This window comes from Eubalaena glacialis, chromosome 13 (genome assembly GCF_028564815.1).
Source record: "Eubalaena glacialis isolate mEubGla1 chromosome 13, mEubGla1.1.hap2.+ XY, whole genome shotgun sequence".
Taxonomy (NCBI): Eukaryota; Metazoa; Chordata; class Mammalia; order Artiodactyla; family Balaenidae; genus Eubalaena; species Eubalaena glacialis.
The window spans coordinates 30,426,180-30,441,371 of record NC_083728.1 but is presented as its reverse complement, the minus strand read 5'-3'; the positions used below and the strand labels follow the sequence as shown (position 1 = coordinate 30,441,371).

At 42.1% G+C, this 15,192-nt stretch overlaps 1 protein-coding gene across 1 annotated transcript in view; it reads right to left on the bottom strand.

The window, feature by feature from the left end:
• Positions 1–11,961: 11,961 nt before the first annotated feature.
• TMC2 (transmembrane channel like 2) overlaps positions 11,962–15,192 on the bottom strand; it is a 70,914-nt gene continuing 67,683 nt past the window's right edge. Inside the window, 2 exon segments of the mRNA XM_061209832.1 lie at positions 11,962–12,056; positions 12,059–12,163. Coding sequence (XP_061065815.1) covers positions 11,962–12,056; positions 12,059–12,163 — 200 coding nt within the window.

Below are 15,192 nucleotides of genomic sequence, written 5' to 3'. Positions count from 1 at the left end.
ATAGAAGTTTCCAAAATGTAACGGAAGGACTTCCCTGGTGGCGCAGTGGTTAAGAATCTGCCTGCCAACGCAGGGGACACAGGTTCGAGCCCTGGTCGGGGAGGATCCCACATGCCATGGAGCAGCTAAGCCCCTGTGCGCCAGAACTACTGAGCCTGCGCTCTAGAGCCTGCGAGCCACAACTACTGAGCCCACATGCCACAACTACTGAAGCCCGCGCACTTAGAGCCCGTGCTCCACCACAAGAGAAGCCACCACAGTGAGAAGCCCGTGCACCGCAACGAATAGTGGCCCCCGCTTGCTGCAACTAGAGAAAGCAGTTCGCTGCAATGAAGACCCAATGCAGCCAAAAATAAATAAAATAAATAAATTTTAAAAAAATGTAACGGAAAATGTTAATGCTCTGACTGATTTACTTTGTTACTTCTATACTTAATCCTAAATATTCCTGGGGTTACAGGTGCTTATCTACTAAGGTAGGGGGTTTCAAAGGAGAAGTTGGAATGGGATTGCAGAATTAATTTAGACATTCTTGGCCAGCATTAAAAAAGTAGGATGAAAGAATATATGAAATAATAATACATTACATAGAGTAAGGAGTATTGATGTATAAAACTTTTGTCTCATACATATGTATACATACGTGTAAATATACACATATACATGTATATACAAATATATATACCATATATATAAGTTATATAAATGCACACTTCTGTGGATTAAATACAGAAAGCCTGAGAGTCACTGAGCTGAAAGTTAACCAGAGTCATACTTTGGATAGATTTGAGTCCTCTGGTTATAAAGGAACTGTGCTAAAGCAGTTTGCTAACTTAGAGAGGTGGCTGAAGAAAAGTGCACTTCCACTAGTGAGGAAAAAAAGTGCACTTCCACTAGTGAGGCAGAAAAGCTTATGATTAGATGGGGACATGGTATAAACAGTAAGAATATTTCTTTGGCTTCTTTACCTCCCTCTCTTTACTAAACTATCTCCCCTGGTACTTCATAATCTTGACCTCCATGGGCATCTCTGTAGCATGTGATGTCAAAGACCATATCTCCCTTGCCTTTGGGCTGTTTGTTAGGTTCACCAAATTTGGGGATGATTTTTAAGCAGCAGTGAATATGAATGAGTCAGCAAACCTGGGTTAAGATCCCAGCTCTGCTACTTACAACGTGACCTTAAGTTAATTGCCCAACCTTCCTGAGTTTTCATTTCTTTTGCAGAATGAAGATGGAGGATTTATTCATCCTGTCAACAAACATTTTACCGAACATAGGCCAGGTGTGACAGAGGTGTGGTAGCTAGTATGTGACACAGATGTGGTACCTGGCATGTAGTAGGAACTCAACGAATGTTAGTGGACTTTCATCTTGTTCTTTTGTCCCCCTTATCAATAAATAGTGATACATTTTTTTTTAAAAACATCTTTATTGAAGTATAGTTGCTTTACAATGGTGTGTTAGTTTCTGCTTTATAAGTGATACATTTTTTTATCACAATATTTCATTTTACCTATTCTCAGTTGAGTCTCAGTTCTCCCATCACTTCCCATAAAATCTACTAAAACCCCATTTTTTATACACCCAGCTGCTCTGATTCATTTCTATCATGTTAGCCATTAACTTGCACATGTAGACAGAACACCTCTAAACATTTTAGTTCCACACAGGAAACAGTTATGCATTTCATTTTTCAACTTCCAGTGGCAGTAGATGGACAATTTACTGATAAAATGTTGTTGGAACCTGTAAAATATGTTCAGTGTGTAAACTTTCCAGTTACTGGTATCTCAGTTGTTTCTGGTTTAAACAGGGTTGCTAAGAATCCTTCAGATTTCCTCTCTTCTTCAGGTCTTTTCAAAATTGCAGTAGGGTTTATGGGAGCATTCTCATACCCTAGTTGCAGGGGAAAAGGGGGTATGTCTCAGTTCTCTGTGCTCAGGATCTGGTGCCGTGTCTTGGGACCCCATCAATCCCTGCTATAAAATGGCTGCTTTGGACTGGCCCCTGGACCTGTGTACTTTATCCTCTGAGACACACTGATCTCAGACAGGTGCTTGAAATCTCTGAGCTCTGGGTCTCCTTATGTCAGGCCTCTACTGGTTCCATGCCGTGTGGCACCAGCGTATTTCCACACTGAGGCATGCATGGTCTTTGGGATCATCTGCCTGCCACACATAGGCTGAGAAGACCAGGCTCATTACCAGAGGAACTTTTATCCTAACCCTTCCCTCATGAATGCTCTATAAGCTTTCCTGTGCTGCACTGACCATTGCATTGGGTTGAGTGTGGGAGCTCTAGAGCAGGGGTCAGTAAACCATGACCCTGGGACCAAATCTGGCCTGTGGCTTGTTTTTGTAGGGCCTAAGAGCTAAGAATGATTTTCACATTTTTAAAGGGTTATAAAAAAAAATTTACGACAGAGACTATATGTGGCCCACAAAGTCTAAAATATTTATTATTTATTATCTGACCATTTATGCAAAAGGATTGCCAGTTCCTGTTCTCGAGGTATGCAGCTTCATCTATGCCATGTTCGGGGAGCATGGCAGAAGTGAACAGATATGATATTTGTAGAAATTAGAAACTTGTTGAAATTTAAAAGAAATGTATCAATTCATTAGCAAATTAGGCATGGCTTAAGAAAGTATTAGTGAACTGGAAGATCTAACCAAATAATTTATCCAGAATGCAACAAAGAGAGATAAAGAGGTGAAAGAGCAATTAGGAGATATAGAATGTGGAATGAGAGAATCTAGCTTCTGTTCTGCCCAGAAAGCAGAAAGGATAAATAGGAGTGTATTAGTGAGGGTTCTCCAGAGAAACAGAAGCAATAGGATATAGCTATAGATACAGATATAGATATAAATATAGATAAGAGATTTATTATAGGAATTGGCTCACACGGTTATGGAGGCCAAGAAGTTCCTTGGTCTGCAGGCTGCGAGCTGGATGATGTAATTCAGTTTGAGCCAGAAGGCCTGAGAATGGGGGTGGAGGCCGCTGATGTTATAGGCCCAGGTCTGATATTGAAAGCCTGAGAACCCAGAGTGCCAATGTCTAAGGGGAGGAGGAAATGGATGTCTCAGCTCAAGCAGAGATGGAACTAATTTGCCCTTCCTTCACCTTTTGGTTCTATTCTGGTGCTCAGTGGATTGGAGGATGACCACCCACGTTTGGGAGGGCCATCTGCTTTACTCAGTTCAATTCAGATGCTAATCTCTTCCAGGAGCACCCTCATAAACACACCCAGATATAGTGTTTTACCAGCTATCTGGGCATCCCTCAGCCCAGTCAAGTATACAACATAAAATTAACCATCACCAGGAAGAACAATATTTGAAGAGCTGGTGGATGCAGTTTCCCCAGAACTGATGAAAAGCATGGATCCAAAGGTGCAGGAATGCATCTCAAGCAGGATAAATAAAAAGAAATCCAGGCTTTCACCCATTGTAATAAACCAGCAAAGCACCAAGAACAAAGAGATCTTGAAAGCATATTTTAAATTATTAATTCAAATTTATAATGGCCACAGATTATTCAGGATTTCTACTTTCTTGGACCATTTTTGTTATAGTTTTCTGGGAATTTGTTCATTTCATCTGTGCTTTCACATTTTGTAGTATAGATTTGAATTGGAGAATTTTTTATGTTTTCTGCATCATCTGTAGTTGTGATCTTTTTTTATCCTTAATATTTATTTTTACTTTCTTTTCATCAGTCTTGTCAGAAAGTTTTTAATCTTATATACCATTTCAAACAATGAACTTTTGATTTTGTTGATTCTTTCTATTGTCTGTTTATTTTCTTTTAAATTAGTTTTTGCTCTTATATTTATTATTTCCTTTCTTCTACTTGTTTGGCTTTATTTTGCTGTTCTCTATTTCATTTCTTAATATGAATGTTGGTTCATTGGTTTAAACTTTTCTCCTTCAATATGCATTTCCCTCTAAGTACTTCTTTAGCTGTATTCTGCAAATTTTGGCATGCAATACTTTCATTATAATTCAATTCCAAATTTATTCTAGTTTCCATTATGATAGCTTCTATGACCCACACATTGTTTAGATGGGTGTTAAAGGTTGAAGTCTGCCTTGCTTTCCATTGCTGCTTTCTAAGCATTTTTTCCTCCTCTTTCTCTTAGAAAAACCCCAGCCACCCATCACTGCCTGGTAGCATCCAATTTTGCACTGGAAAGGACATTACTTACTTACTTTTTGGATGAGGAGGCAAGATGCTATTGATCAAAACAGTTTTGGGGTGCCACAAGCTGTTGCATTTCCTCACCTCAAATTTACTATCCTGATTGCATTGTTCCAGCTTCTGTCAATGTCAGCCTAGTTCTTTAAGTGCCAGTGTGGCCCTGACAGCTGGCATCATTTTATGTGTGTGAGGCCCAGGGGACTGATTTTAGTCTGCCGACACCTCACAGACAGGAAGATTGAACTGGTGGGGGTGGTGGGAGGGTGAGCAGAGAAATGAGCCCAAAGCTGCACCTATTCATCTTCTCAGTACCCAAACTAAGCAATGTAATTCAGCTGGTCTTTTTTGGGCCCCTGAGAACATAGGTAAGTTTTGAGCTAGCGGGCACCTTGGAGACCATATGATCTAACATCTTCTTTTGTGGATGAGGAATCAGCTATAACTGTTGATGTTCAAGAAGCTACAGAATCAATTTTTCCATTCACTGAAAAAAAAGGGGGGGGACTTCCCTGGTGGTCCAGTGGCTAAGACTCCACACTCCCAATGCAGGGGGCCCTGGTTTGATCACTGGTCAGGGAACTAGATCCCACATGATGCGACTAGGAGTTTGCATGCTGCAGCTGAGGATCCTGCATACCACAGCTGAGGATTCCGCATACTGCAACTAAAAGATCCCACATGCCACAAGGAAGATCCTGCACACAGCAACAGAGATCCTGCGTGCCGCAACTAAAACCCTACGCAGACAAATAAATACTAAAAAAAAAGTGAGTGTGAAGGTACTGTAAGTGTACTTAAAAAAAAAAGAGGTTTTGTGTGCCTATTGCATGCCAAGTATCTTTCTAGGTGCTGGGGGTACAGTAGTAAACAAAACCAAGTCCCTGCCACCATGGAGTTTACACCCTAGGGGAGACAGAAAATCAAGTAAATACGTAGTACATGAGATTTTGGTACGTGTTAAGGAATGTTGCGTTGTTTTATAGAGGCCATCGGTGAAGAGGCGACATTTTGAGTAGAGATCTTAAGTGGATAAACCATGCAGAGATCTGGGAGGATAATAAAAGCGGTAGTAGTACTAACCCATGACCTCCTCCTTCAGAGACTTCACTGAAGACTTCATCTTCAAGTGCTAAGATGTAGCACCATGGGACGCTGACCAGGGTTCCTGAGGAAGATTTCAGGGTCAGGAGGGAATTTAGGTATTCACAGAAGAATGTGTAGGTCATTTAGAGATGGAGGGTGGAAAGAGAGTGGAGGCAAGAGGTGTAAGATCCATCCTGGTCAGTAGTTGGACAAAAGACTAAAGGATCTAGCATGTAAGATCCAGGATGTAAGAAGCCTTGAATGAAGGCCAGGATGAGTGGCTTGGGTCTGATGAGACTCTTACTCTCCATAAAGCAGTGTTTGATTGGAGATTAGTTTGGAGGTGATGTACAAGACAGATTTCTCACCAAGTTCCAGCTGAGAAAATGTCCTGCACGGGCAGCGGGTCTGAAGGGTGCTCCAGGCTCAGCTTTAAAAAGCCATGTGGGTCTTTCTTTTCTCTGTGTTCACCCATTGGGAAGGATAATACACTGTAGCATCTCTTCCTCTTTTATTTTGCCCAGCCTTTGGCTCACTGTGTCATTTTGGTGTAAATTAACCCAGAGTTTTTACTCTGGGCAACACTAATGGGGACCTATGGAAATGAATGTGCTATTTAAGTTCCAGGGACCAGGGAGAGTTTCAGGAAAGGACATTGCATGAAACAACCACAGGATGGCGGCACTTCACACTCATTTCGTGAATTTTTCACATCAAATTTCAAAGGCTTCTAGCAATTCCTAGGCCAAAGAAACCCTGCAACATTCTTTGGTAATGAGTTACACATATATGCAACATTTCTTCACAGAGACACAGAAGAATGGGAAGCCTTCTAGGACGATCATTTAGGAGTACAGGGTAAAAGTTTTTATCAGTCCATGCTGCTTGTGTTCATAACCTGAGCCTGAGGATGTTTGATCTTATCCAGGCCTGTGATAATATCTGTTATTTATTGAGCGCTTAGCCTAATGCTTGGCACTTAGTCTTACATGTGTCTGCTTGCTGAATCTTGACAACAGAGTTTGGAAGTTGGGTTTATATGGTTCTTTCTCCAGACACAGTCAGTGATAGAGAGGTCTGTATGATCTACATGCCTCATCTGCCTGACTATGATCCTGGGCCTTTCTTTACATTTTCCAAACTAATACTGCATTGAAGAATAAATTATGTGGCACAGTACTACAGACAGCTGTCTTTAATAGAAATCTTCAGCACTCAAAACCAATCCCAGTTTACAGAATTGGATGGCACTCACACACCTGGTGATTTTGCCCTTGAAGATTGAATTTCAGTTTTTGTTCCCTAGGAACCAAAAAGGATAAAATCCATATGCACCTATCCTTAGGTTTTAAAGGTATCCCTTGGAAACAGCACATGAGATTTTAAAATATCCATCTGATGATCTTTGTCTGCTGTCTGGAGGGTTTAGTCCATTTGCATTTATTTTGATTCCTGATTTTTTTTTTTTTAAGATTTTTTTTTTTGGTTATTTAAATGTTCTTCTTTTATTTTTTTATTTTTTAATTAATTAATTTATTTATTTATGGCTGTGTTGGGTCTTCGTTTCCGTGCGAGGGCTTTCTTTAGTTGTGGCAAGCGGGGGCCACTCTTCATCATGGTGCGCGGGCCTCTCACTATCGCGGCCTCTCTTGTTGCAGAGCACAGGCTCCAGATGCGCAGGCTCAGTAATTGTGGCTCACGGGCCCAGTTGCTCCGTGGCATGTGGGATCTTCCCAGACCAGGGCTCGAACCCGTGTCCCCTGCATTGGCAGGCGAACTCTCAACCACTGCGCCACCAGGGAAGCCCCAATTCCTGATATATTTTGATTTATTTCTAGCATCTTATATGCTTTGTATTTTTTGTGCTGTTTTTGTTTCTTTGCTCCTCCCTCCCCCCCTTTTTCTTGGAGGCACTAGTAACCTAAGATCACTTTATTTTTTTATTTTTTATTTTTTTAGTATCTAATGTTCTTTATTATTTTTCTATTTTTTTAATTAAAATTTTTATTGAAGTGTAGTTGATTTACAATGTTGTGTTAGTTTCAGGTGTACAGCAAAGTGATTCAGTTATGTATATACATGTGTCTATTCTTTTTCAAATTCTTTTCACATTTAGGTTGCTACATAATATTGAGCAGAGTTCCTTGTGCTATACAGTAGGTCTTGTTGGTTATCCATTTAAAATATAGCACTGTGTACATGTCAATCCCAAACTCCCTAACTATCCCTCCCACCCACCCTTTTCCCCTGGTAACCATAAGTTTGTTCTCTAAGTCTGTGAGTCTGTTTCTGTTTTGTAAATAAATATCTAGGAAGATATTGAATACAGTTCCCTGTGCTATACAGTAGATCCTTGTTGTTTATCTATTTTATATATAGTAATGTGTATCTGTTAATTGCAAACTCCTAATTCATCCCCCCTTCCCCTTTGGTAACCATAGTTTGTTTTCTATGTCTGTGAATCTATTTTTGTTTTGTAAATAAGTTGATTTGTATCATTTTTTTAAGATTTCACACATAAGTGATATCATATGATACTTGTCTTTCTCTGTCTGTCTTAGTGTGATAATCTCTAGGTCCATCCATGTTGCTGCAAATGGCATTATTTCATTTTTTTTTATGGTTGAGTAATATTCCATTGTGTGTGTATATATGTGTGTATATATATATATATTCCACGTCTTCTTTATCCATTTATCTGTTGATGGACACTTAGGTTGCTTCCATGTCTTGGCGACTGAAAATAGTACTGCTATGAACATTGGGGTGCATGTACCTTTTAGAATTAGAGTTTTTGTCTTTTCCAAATATATGCCCAGGAGTGGGATTACTGGATCATTTGGTAACTCTATTTTCAGTTTTTTTAAGGAAACTCCATACTATTCTCCATAGTGGCTGCACCAATTTACATTCCCACAAATAGTTTAGGAGGGTTCCCTTTTCTCCATACCCTCTCCAGCATTTATTATTTTTAGACTTTTTGATGATGGCCATTCTGACAGGTGTGAGGTGATACCTCATAATTTTGATTTGCATTTCTCTAGTAATTAGTGAAGTTTAGCATCTTTTCATGTGCCTGTTGGTCATCTGTATGTCTTCTTTGGAGAAAGGTCTATTTAGGTCTTCTGCCCATTCTTTTGATGGGGTTGGTTTTTTGATATTGAGCTGTATGAACCGTTTGTGTATTTTGGAAGTTAATCCCTTGTTGGCTGCATTGTTTGCAAATATTTTCTCCCATTGCATAGGTTGTCTTTTCATTTTGTTTATGGCTTCCTCTGCTGTGCAAAAGCTTTTAAGTTTAATTTGGTCCCATTTGTTTATTTCTGCTTTTGTTTACATTACTCTAGGAGATGAATCCAAAAAACGATTGCTGTGATTTATGTCGAAGAGTGTTCTGCCTATGTTTTTCTCTAGGAGTTTTATAGTGTCTGGTCTTATATTTAGGTCTTTAATCCATTTTGAGTTTATTTTTGTGTATGGTGTTAGGAAGTGTTCTAATTTCATTCTTTTACATGTAGCTGTCCAGTTTTCCCAGCAGCACTTATTGAAGAGACTGTCTTCTCTCCATTGTATATTCTTGTCATCTTTATCATAGATTAATTGACCATAAGAGCATGGGTTTATTTCTGGGCTTTCTATCCTGTTCCATTGATCTATGTGTCTGTTTTTGTGCCAGTACTGTACTATTTTGATTATTGTAGCTTTGTAGTATAGTCTGAATTCAGGGAGCATGATTTTTCTAGCTCTGTTCTTCTTTCTCAAGATTGTTTTGGCTATTCAGGGTCTTTTGTTTTTTCCATACAAATTAAAAAATGTTTTGTTCTAGTTCTGTGAAAAATGCCACTGGTAGTTTGATAGGGACTGCATTGAATGTGTAGACTGCCTTGGGTAGTATGGTCTTTTTAACAATATTGATTCTTCCAATCCAAGAACACTGTATATCTTTTCATTTGTTTGCATAGTCTTTAATTTCTTTCATCAGCGTCTTATAGTTTTCGGAGTACAGGTTTTTTGCCTCTTTAGGTAGGTTTATTCCTAAGTATTTTATTCTTTTTGATGTGATGGTAAATAATCTAAGATCACTTTAAATTAAATTTTCCATTTGAGTTTTTTTTTTTTTTGAACACGCAGCTCGTATGGGGATTTTGATTCTCTGTGTGAGGGTTGCCTTGTGGATATAAATTCTCAAAGGAGACTTTTTGTTCACCACTTTCTGCTGAGGTAAAGAGAGACGAATGTCCCTTTTGCTTGGCAGGTTTATTCCTTATTGTCTCTTATACAGCATGTGGAACTTTGGTGCCCCAGCTTTGGGTAGGGCTCTACAAAGCCTATCTGAATTGAGGATCACCAGTGTACTGGATGCTGTTGGTACCCTGCCCAGGTCCCTACTGGCTGGTGCATCACTCCCAGTTTCTGTGAGTGTGTGAGTCACGGGGTGATCAGGTGTCCCCCTTGATCTTCAGCAAAAGTGTATTCCTACTTATGTGGTTCTGTGTATAATGGAGCTCTTTATGGACATTGAGCATGTATATTATTAGAAATGAAAGGATCAGCCTGTAGAAATAGTGTCTGACAGAAAAATTCAGTGTCTCTTTCATTTCCCTCCAGTAAGACAAATTCACAGACAAACTAAGGTAATATCAGTAAGATACTAGTTATATTCCTATGGATGAATTATTAAATAGACTTTCTAGTTCAAATCATTCTTAGGTGAGCTGAGGAAAGAAAGAGAGGAAAGAAGGAAAGAAGGGAAGGAAAGAGGGAAGGAGGGAAGAGCGGTCTTCATGCTTGATGACCCCTGGATAGGCTGAGTAGCGAAGCTTTAAGATGGAATTAGCTGGAAGATCAAACCTGAGAATGCAGAGATGAAAGCACACTTTAGACAGTTTTCTAACGACATGTCCCAGCTGTAAAGCCACACCTCATGAACATCCCTCCTCTCTTACCCTTGCCTTCTTTCTCTACCCAACTCCCTAGCTCACCTAGTTTCCTGTTGCGCTTGACAGTCGCAGGAGCCGCCATTAACAAATCCTCTGGTGGATGTCTTTCAGAAAAGCTTTAGCGTTTTCTTGATAGACATCTGGTAACTATTCGAATTAGGAAATCTCCTGTTAAAATATGTCCAAAAATTATTCGAGAGATGAAGCCAAATTTCCTTCTCTTTGAGTGTAAGCTAGACTTAGTGACTCCATTCTAATGAATAGAAACTGGTGGAATTGATAGTGTAACTTCTTAGAACAGGTTATAAGAGGCGTTGTGGCTTCCTCCTTGCTTTCTCTCGGATCACTGGCTCTGGGGGGAAATCAGCTGCTGTGTTGTGAGGACACCCAAGCAGCCCTATGAAGAGGTCCATGTGGGGAGTAATCAAGTCTGTGGATAGCCAGCAAAGAACCGAAGGCTCCTGCCAGCAGCTGTGAGTGAGCCATTTGCAAACATATCTTCTAGCCCTGTCAAATCTTCTGATGACTATAGCCCTGCCTCAGATCTTGACTGCAATATGCAGAACCAGAACTGCCCAGTGAAGCCAATCCCAAGTTCTTGACCCACAGAAACTGTGTGAGATAATAAATGTTTATTGTTTTAAGCTGTTAAGTTTTGGGGATAATTTGTTATGCAACAACAGATAACAAATACATTCCTTCACATAAAATTGTGCGTCATCAGAACAGGATAATTTGTCTGTGTTTGTGGTGGGTGTGTAGGGATATTGGTTAACCTTGGAAGCCTGAGGGTAACCACTGGAAGTCCTGGGTTGTTACTGGCACCCTGCTGATACTTGCCCTTGCTGGCAAGGCCTCTTCAGCGGTCTGGCCTCCAGGGCTGATGCCCCCACCGAGACTTCGGCACAGAAACAGTATGTGACACACAGCATTGCCGGAGACAAGGCCCTGCACTGCACCCTTCGCGAAACTCCCCCCAAAACCATCTTCCATGTCCCTTTACAATAAACAATCAAATTCCTTTTAGAATTTCGTGCATGAGAAAGATTTTTATGCCCTGAGAAATATTTTGTTTACTTCAATTAGATAAGGAGAACCACACTGCTCTCTCTCCTTGCCTTGCTGCCCCGGAGGCTCCAGTGCATTTTTGGTGCTTGATGGCATCAGCTCCCCTCCGGCTAGTTTCTGGGGAATCACCATCTTTCCACTCACCAAGGCTGGACTTCAGTTCATTTACTTTTATTTTCATCAGCTTCTTCAACCTTTTGTTTACACTGACTCACCTCCTTTGGATAGAGGTGGTGATCAGGAATGTGGGTCCCTCTGCAACCTCCTCCCAGTTGATGGGGCTGGCAGAAACCTGTCCCAACATGGGCTCCTTGCAAAAAGTCTATGATGGTGGTCATGGTCCTGCCCCCTCTTCCCAAGTCTGGAGCCGAGGGAAACCGCTGTGAGTGTAAGGTCTAGAGCTGCCTGAGCCAAGATACAGGGAAGGGCAGTTAGTGAGGGGAAGGCTCAGCTCTTCTAAAAGGTGGATAAAGCCATTGTCCTCCTGTTTTGGTAGCTAACAAGGGCTTGAGACTGAGTAATCAAGGTACCCATGTTCACTGAGAAGAGGGAGAATGTGCATGTGTGTGAGAAGAGAGAGGAAGAGAGAACGATTTGGGGGGTGAGGTGAGCCGGTGGGGGCCCAAGGATCAGCCCCAGGACCATGCTCCATTAGTCCCAGCTGTCAGTGGGGAGGTTTCTGAGCACTCCTTCCAGAGGCTGACCTCCAAGGACGAGCCTGAGGCTGGGCTTGGCCAGAGTCTGGTCTGACGCCAGGGGGTGCTGGGAGGCAGGCGACACAGTCTTGCCAGCAGAACTGGAGGCCCTAGAGCCCTGCGCCTTCTGGTCCAGGGTCTGGCTTGGGCTAGCAGGGTGATGTGCGGTCCCTGCAAAATGAACAAGACAAGAATGAGGATGTGGGAGATTTCCCTACAGTTTCCTGGTGTGGAACTGGAGCTTTCTGGAGCTGCCCTGTGCTGTGATTAGCTTTCAGTCCTATTTAGTGATGTGAGAATGGTCGGATCACCCTCAGGAATCTAGGTGCACCTTGGCCTAGTCTTGGCATAAACAGCCATGTAAGAGGAGCTGTCTGGAGAACTAGATTTTGAAGGCTGGCCTTAGGCTAGACTCTGTGAGCCTGGTTTTCTTGAGAATAAAACTGGAGCATAATAACAGCCTCACAGGTGGCTACCAGGGTCAAATATGATGATAGGGTTGTGGAAATTGTTTGGATCAGCCCCAGAATGGTGTTCCTGCTAATCAGATCCATTTCCAGCTCTTTCGCTTACTTGTTTCTCTCCTTCAGCTCTGAGTTGGGGGCAATTACTGGCTTGTTCTTCACCAAATCCAGTTCCAGGGACATAGAAATAGACTAAGTTTCCATCATGGATGGTATGGCCTGTGGCTGAAGTCCAGGCTTTGATGGGCACCATGTCCATGTGTGACCTCCAGGCTCCTCCCTGTCCCAGCTTGATGCACGTAGAATCACAGGACGGACAGAGCCAGGGCCCCCCCGCACCCCCCCGCATCACTGTAACCGAGCAGGACCCTATGGGGCCTTCCTGGGACAGGCTTTCCCCCATATCCTCTGCTTTAGCTCTTCTCTGAAGTACCTAGATAACAGTATTTGATGCACATTTCCTGAGTTGTTTTACAGATGTGAAAACACCCCACCAAATGGAAGAGGTTAACTACTTGATGACCACGAGAACATAGCCCCAGGCCTCCTGGAGCCTAAGGACTGATAATGTTAACCCCTGTGACACCACCCTGTTCCCTCACCATCAGCCAATCAGAGAATTGTGCATGAGCTGATCACACACCCTATGACCCGCTTCCCTCACCTGGCTTTTAAAAATGCTTTGTCAAAACCCTCTGGGGAGCTCGGGACTTTTAGGGCATGTCTCCTTGCATGACACTGCAATAAACCTTTCTCTGCTCCAAACTCCGAGGTTTCAGTTTGTTTGGCCTCACTGTGCGTTGGGCATGTTGCAGCAAAAATAGAAATGAGACTTAAATAGAAATGAGACTTTTCTTTTCTGATAAACAAGGAAAATAAGGAAACAATGAACAGGCTGGGGAAACAGCATAAACAGGCCTGAAAGAGTTAAGCAATCTTGGCTATTCTTTAGCGGTTACTACTAACAAACACTTGTAGCTAGACTTGTCCTTCACAAAGTTAAACAAAGCTAATTACTCTCTGACTCCATAGGAATTGTTCTCTGCACCTGGCATTCTTCTCCCCCTACACTCCCTTGTAGCATTCTGCATTTCAAAAAGAAGGTCAAGATAACTTCAGGGACACCAGATCTGGTTGCTGAGCCGCCTGAGGCCAGCTTTGGCTGTATATTTGCAGAAGAAAAGAAAAACATGTAAGACCTTCATTACTTTGAGCCTTATCACCTACCCCAGGCCACAAGCCCTGGGATATAAACCTCTCTCTATTCCCCAGGGAGTGGGGCACAGTTCTTGAGGCTCTAGCCCCCTGTGTTCCCTCTTTGCCTGGCAAAGAATAAAGCTACTCTTTCTCGTTCCTCCAATACTCTGTTTCCATATTTCTTTTTTGGCATCAGTGCACAGAGAGTCAATATTTTGGAATCAAATTTTAGGGGCTCGTCCAGGATCTTCTCATGGGCAGGTGGCCCTGCAGGGCCCCTTGGCTTGATCGGAGGCTTGGGGATCTCTCTCCACACCAGCCTCCTTCAGGAGAGATGAGGGTTGGAGGATTTCTCTGAGGCCAGATCACCAGGGACTCCCTGCCGCAGGGCCGTGCCCTGATCACACCTGACCCGCCTTCTCGGCTGCAGAACTCTGAGGCTGCGGTGGAGAATGGGGGAGAGGTTGACCTAGAAGCTGCTGAAGCCTTTTTTGCCTTGAGGACACCTTCTTTTTCCCTTCCCTGTGCCAGCTCGGACTTCTACTCTGAGAAGACATTAACTCTTGGAATATCAGAAAGAGGGTGTTTGGTACGTCATGACACACCCGCCAGCATTTTGGTAAGTCCTCTGGGGTGCACAACTGAGGTCTTTTGACTTTGTCTGTTTGGGGAACTTCAGTTCCAATTTGGGGAATTCTCCCTGTGAAGGGAAATTCCGTTTGTAAGGTGCCGTTTTGGACAAACGTCACAGGCTTAGCGGGACTTGGAAGTCACGTTTGGGGCATTTCTGCCATTTGGCTTTTTGATATCTGTGCATCTCTTTGCCGCTTGTTTTACTTTGAGTGTGATTTTCCACTGACGAGGTTTGGTTTGAGCATGCAGACATCTGGTACTAACTGCTTGAGCTAAAATGGGAAGCGCTTCCTCTAAGGTTCCACCCTCACCTGGGAACCCCTTGGGGAAAATTTTAAATGACTGGTCGACCTACAGCTATGATCCAGTGACAAAGAAAAATGGCCTGAAAATGGGTCTCTTACAATTAGATCTTTAATGCCACAGGATGAGAAAATGGACTGAGGTTCCCTTATGTTCAGGACTTTATGCCCCTTTTATCATAATCCTGCTCTATGTGACTCCATAATGAAAAGCCTGAGGAATCAAAAAATCTCTCCTAACATTATAAATGATCTCCTCCTAACTTCTCCCAACTCTCAGGGGGGAACCAAGCTTTCCCCACTCCTGCAAGTTCCCTTACTGTTCCAGATTCTTCTGATCAAACTAAGACCCCACCTCCCCAGAGAAACAATCCCTGCTAGGACAACATTTTATCAGCCAGTCTCCCCTTGTTATTAGGGCCAATTCAAGCACGATTTGGTCTATATTTTAGCTATGAAACTATGACTACAGAAAGGAAAGATGATTTTCTTTTGACAGTATGGTCATAATATTCTTTAGACTCTGGAGAAAATTGGTTAAAATAAAACTTTTTTTGAAATTGCCAAACTAATTCTTTTTTACTTGTGTAATTAGAAAAAGCTA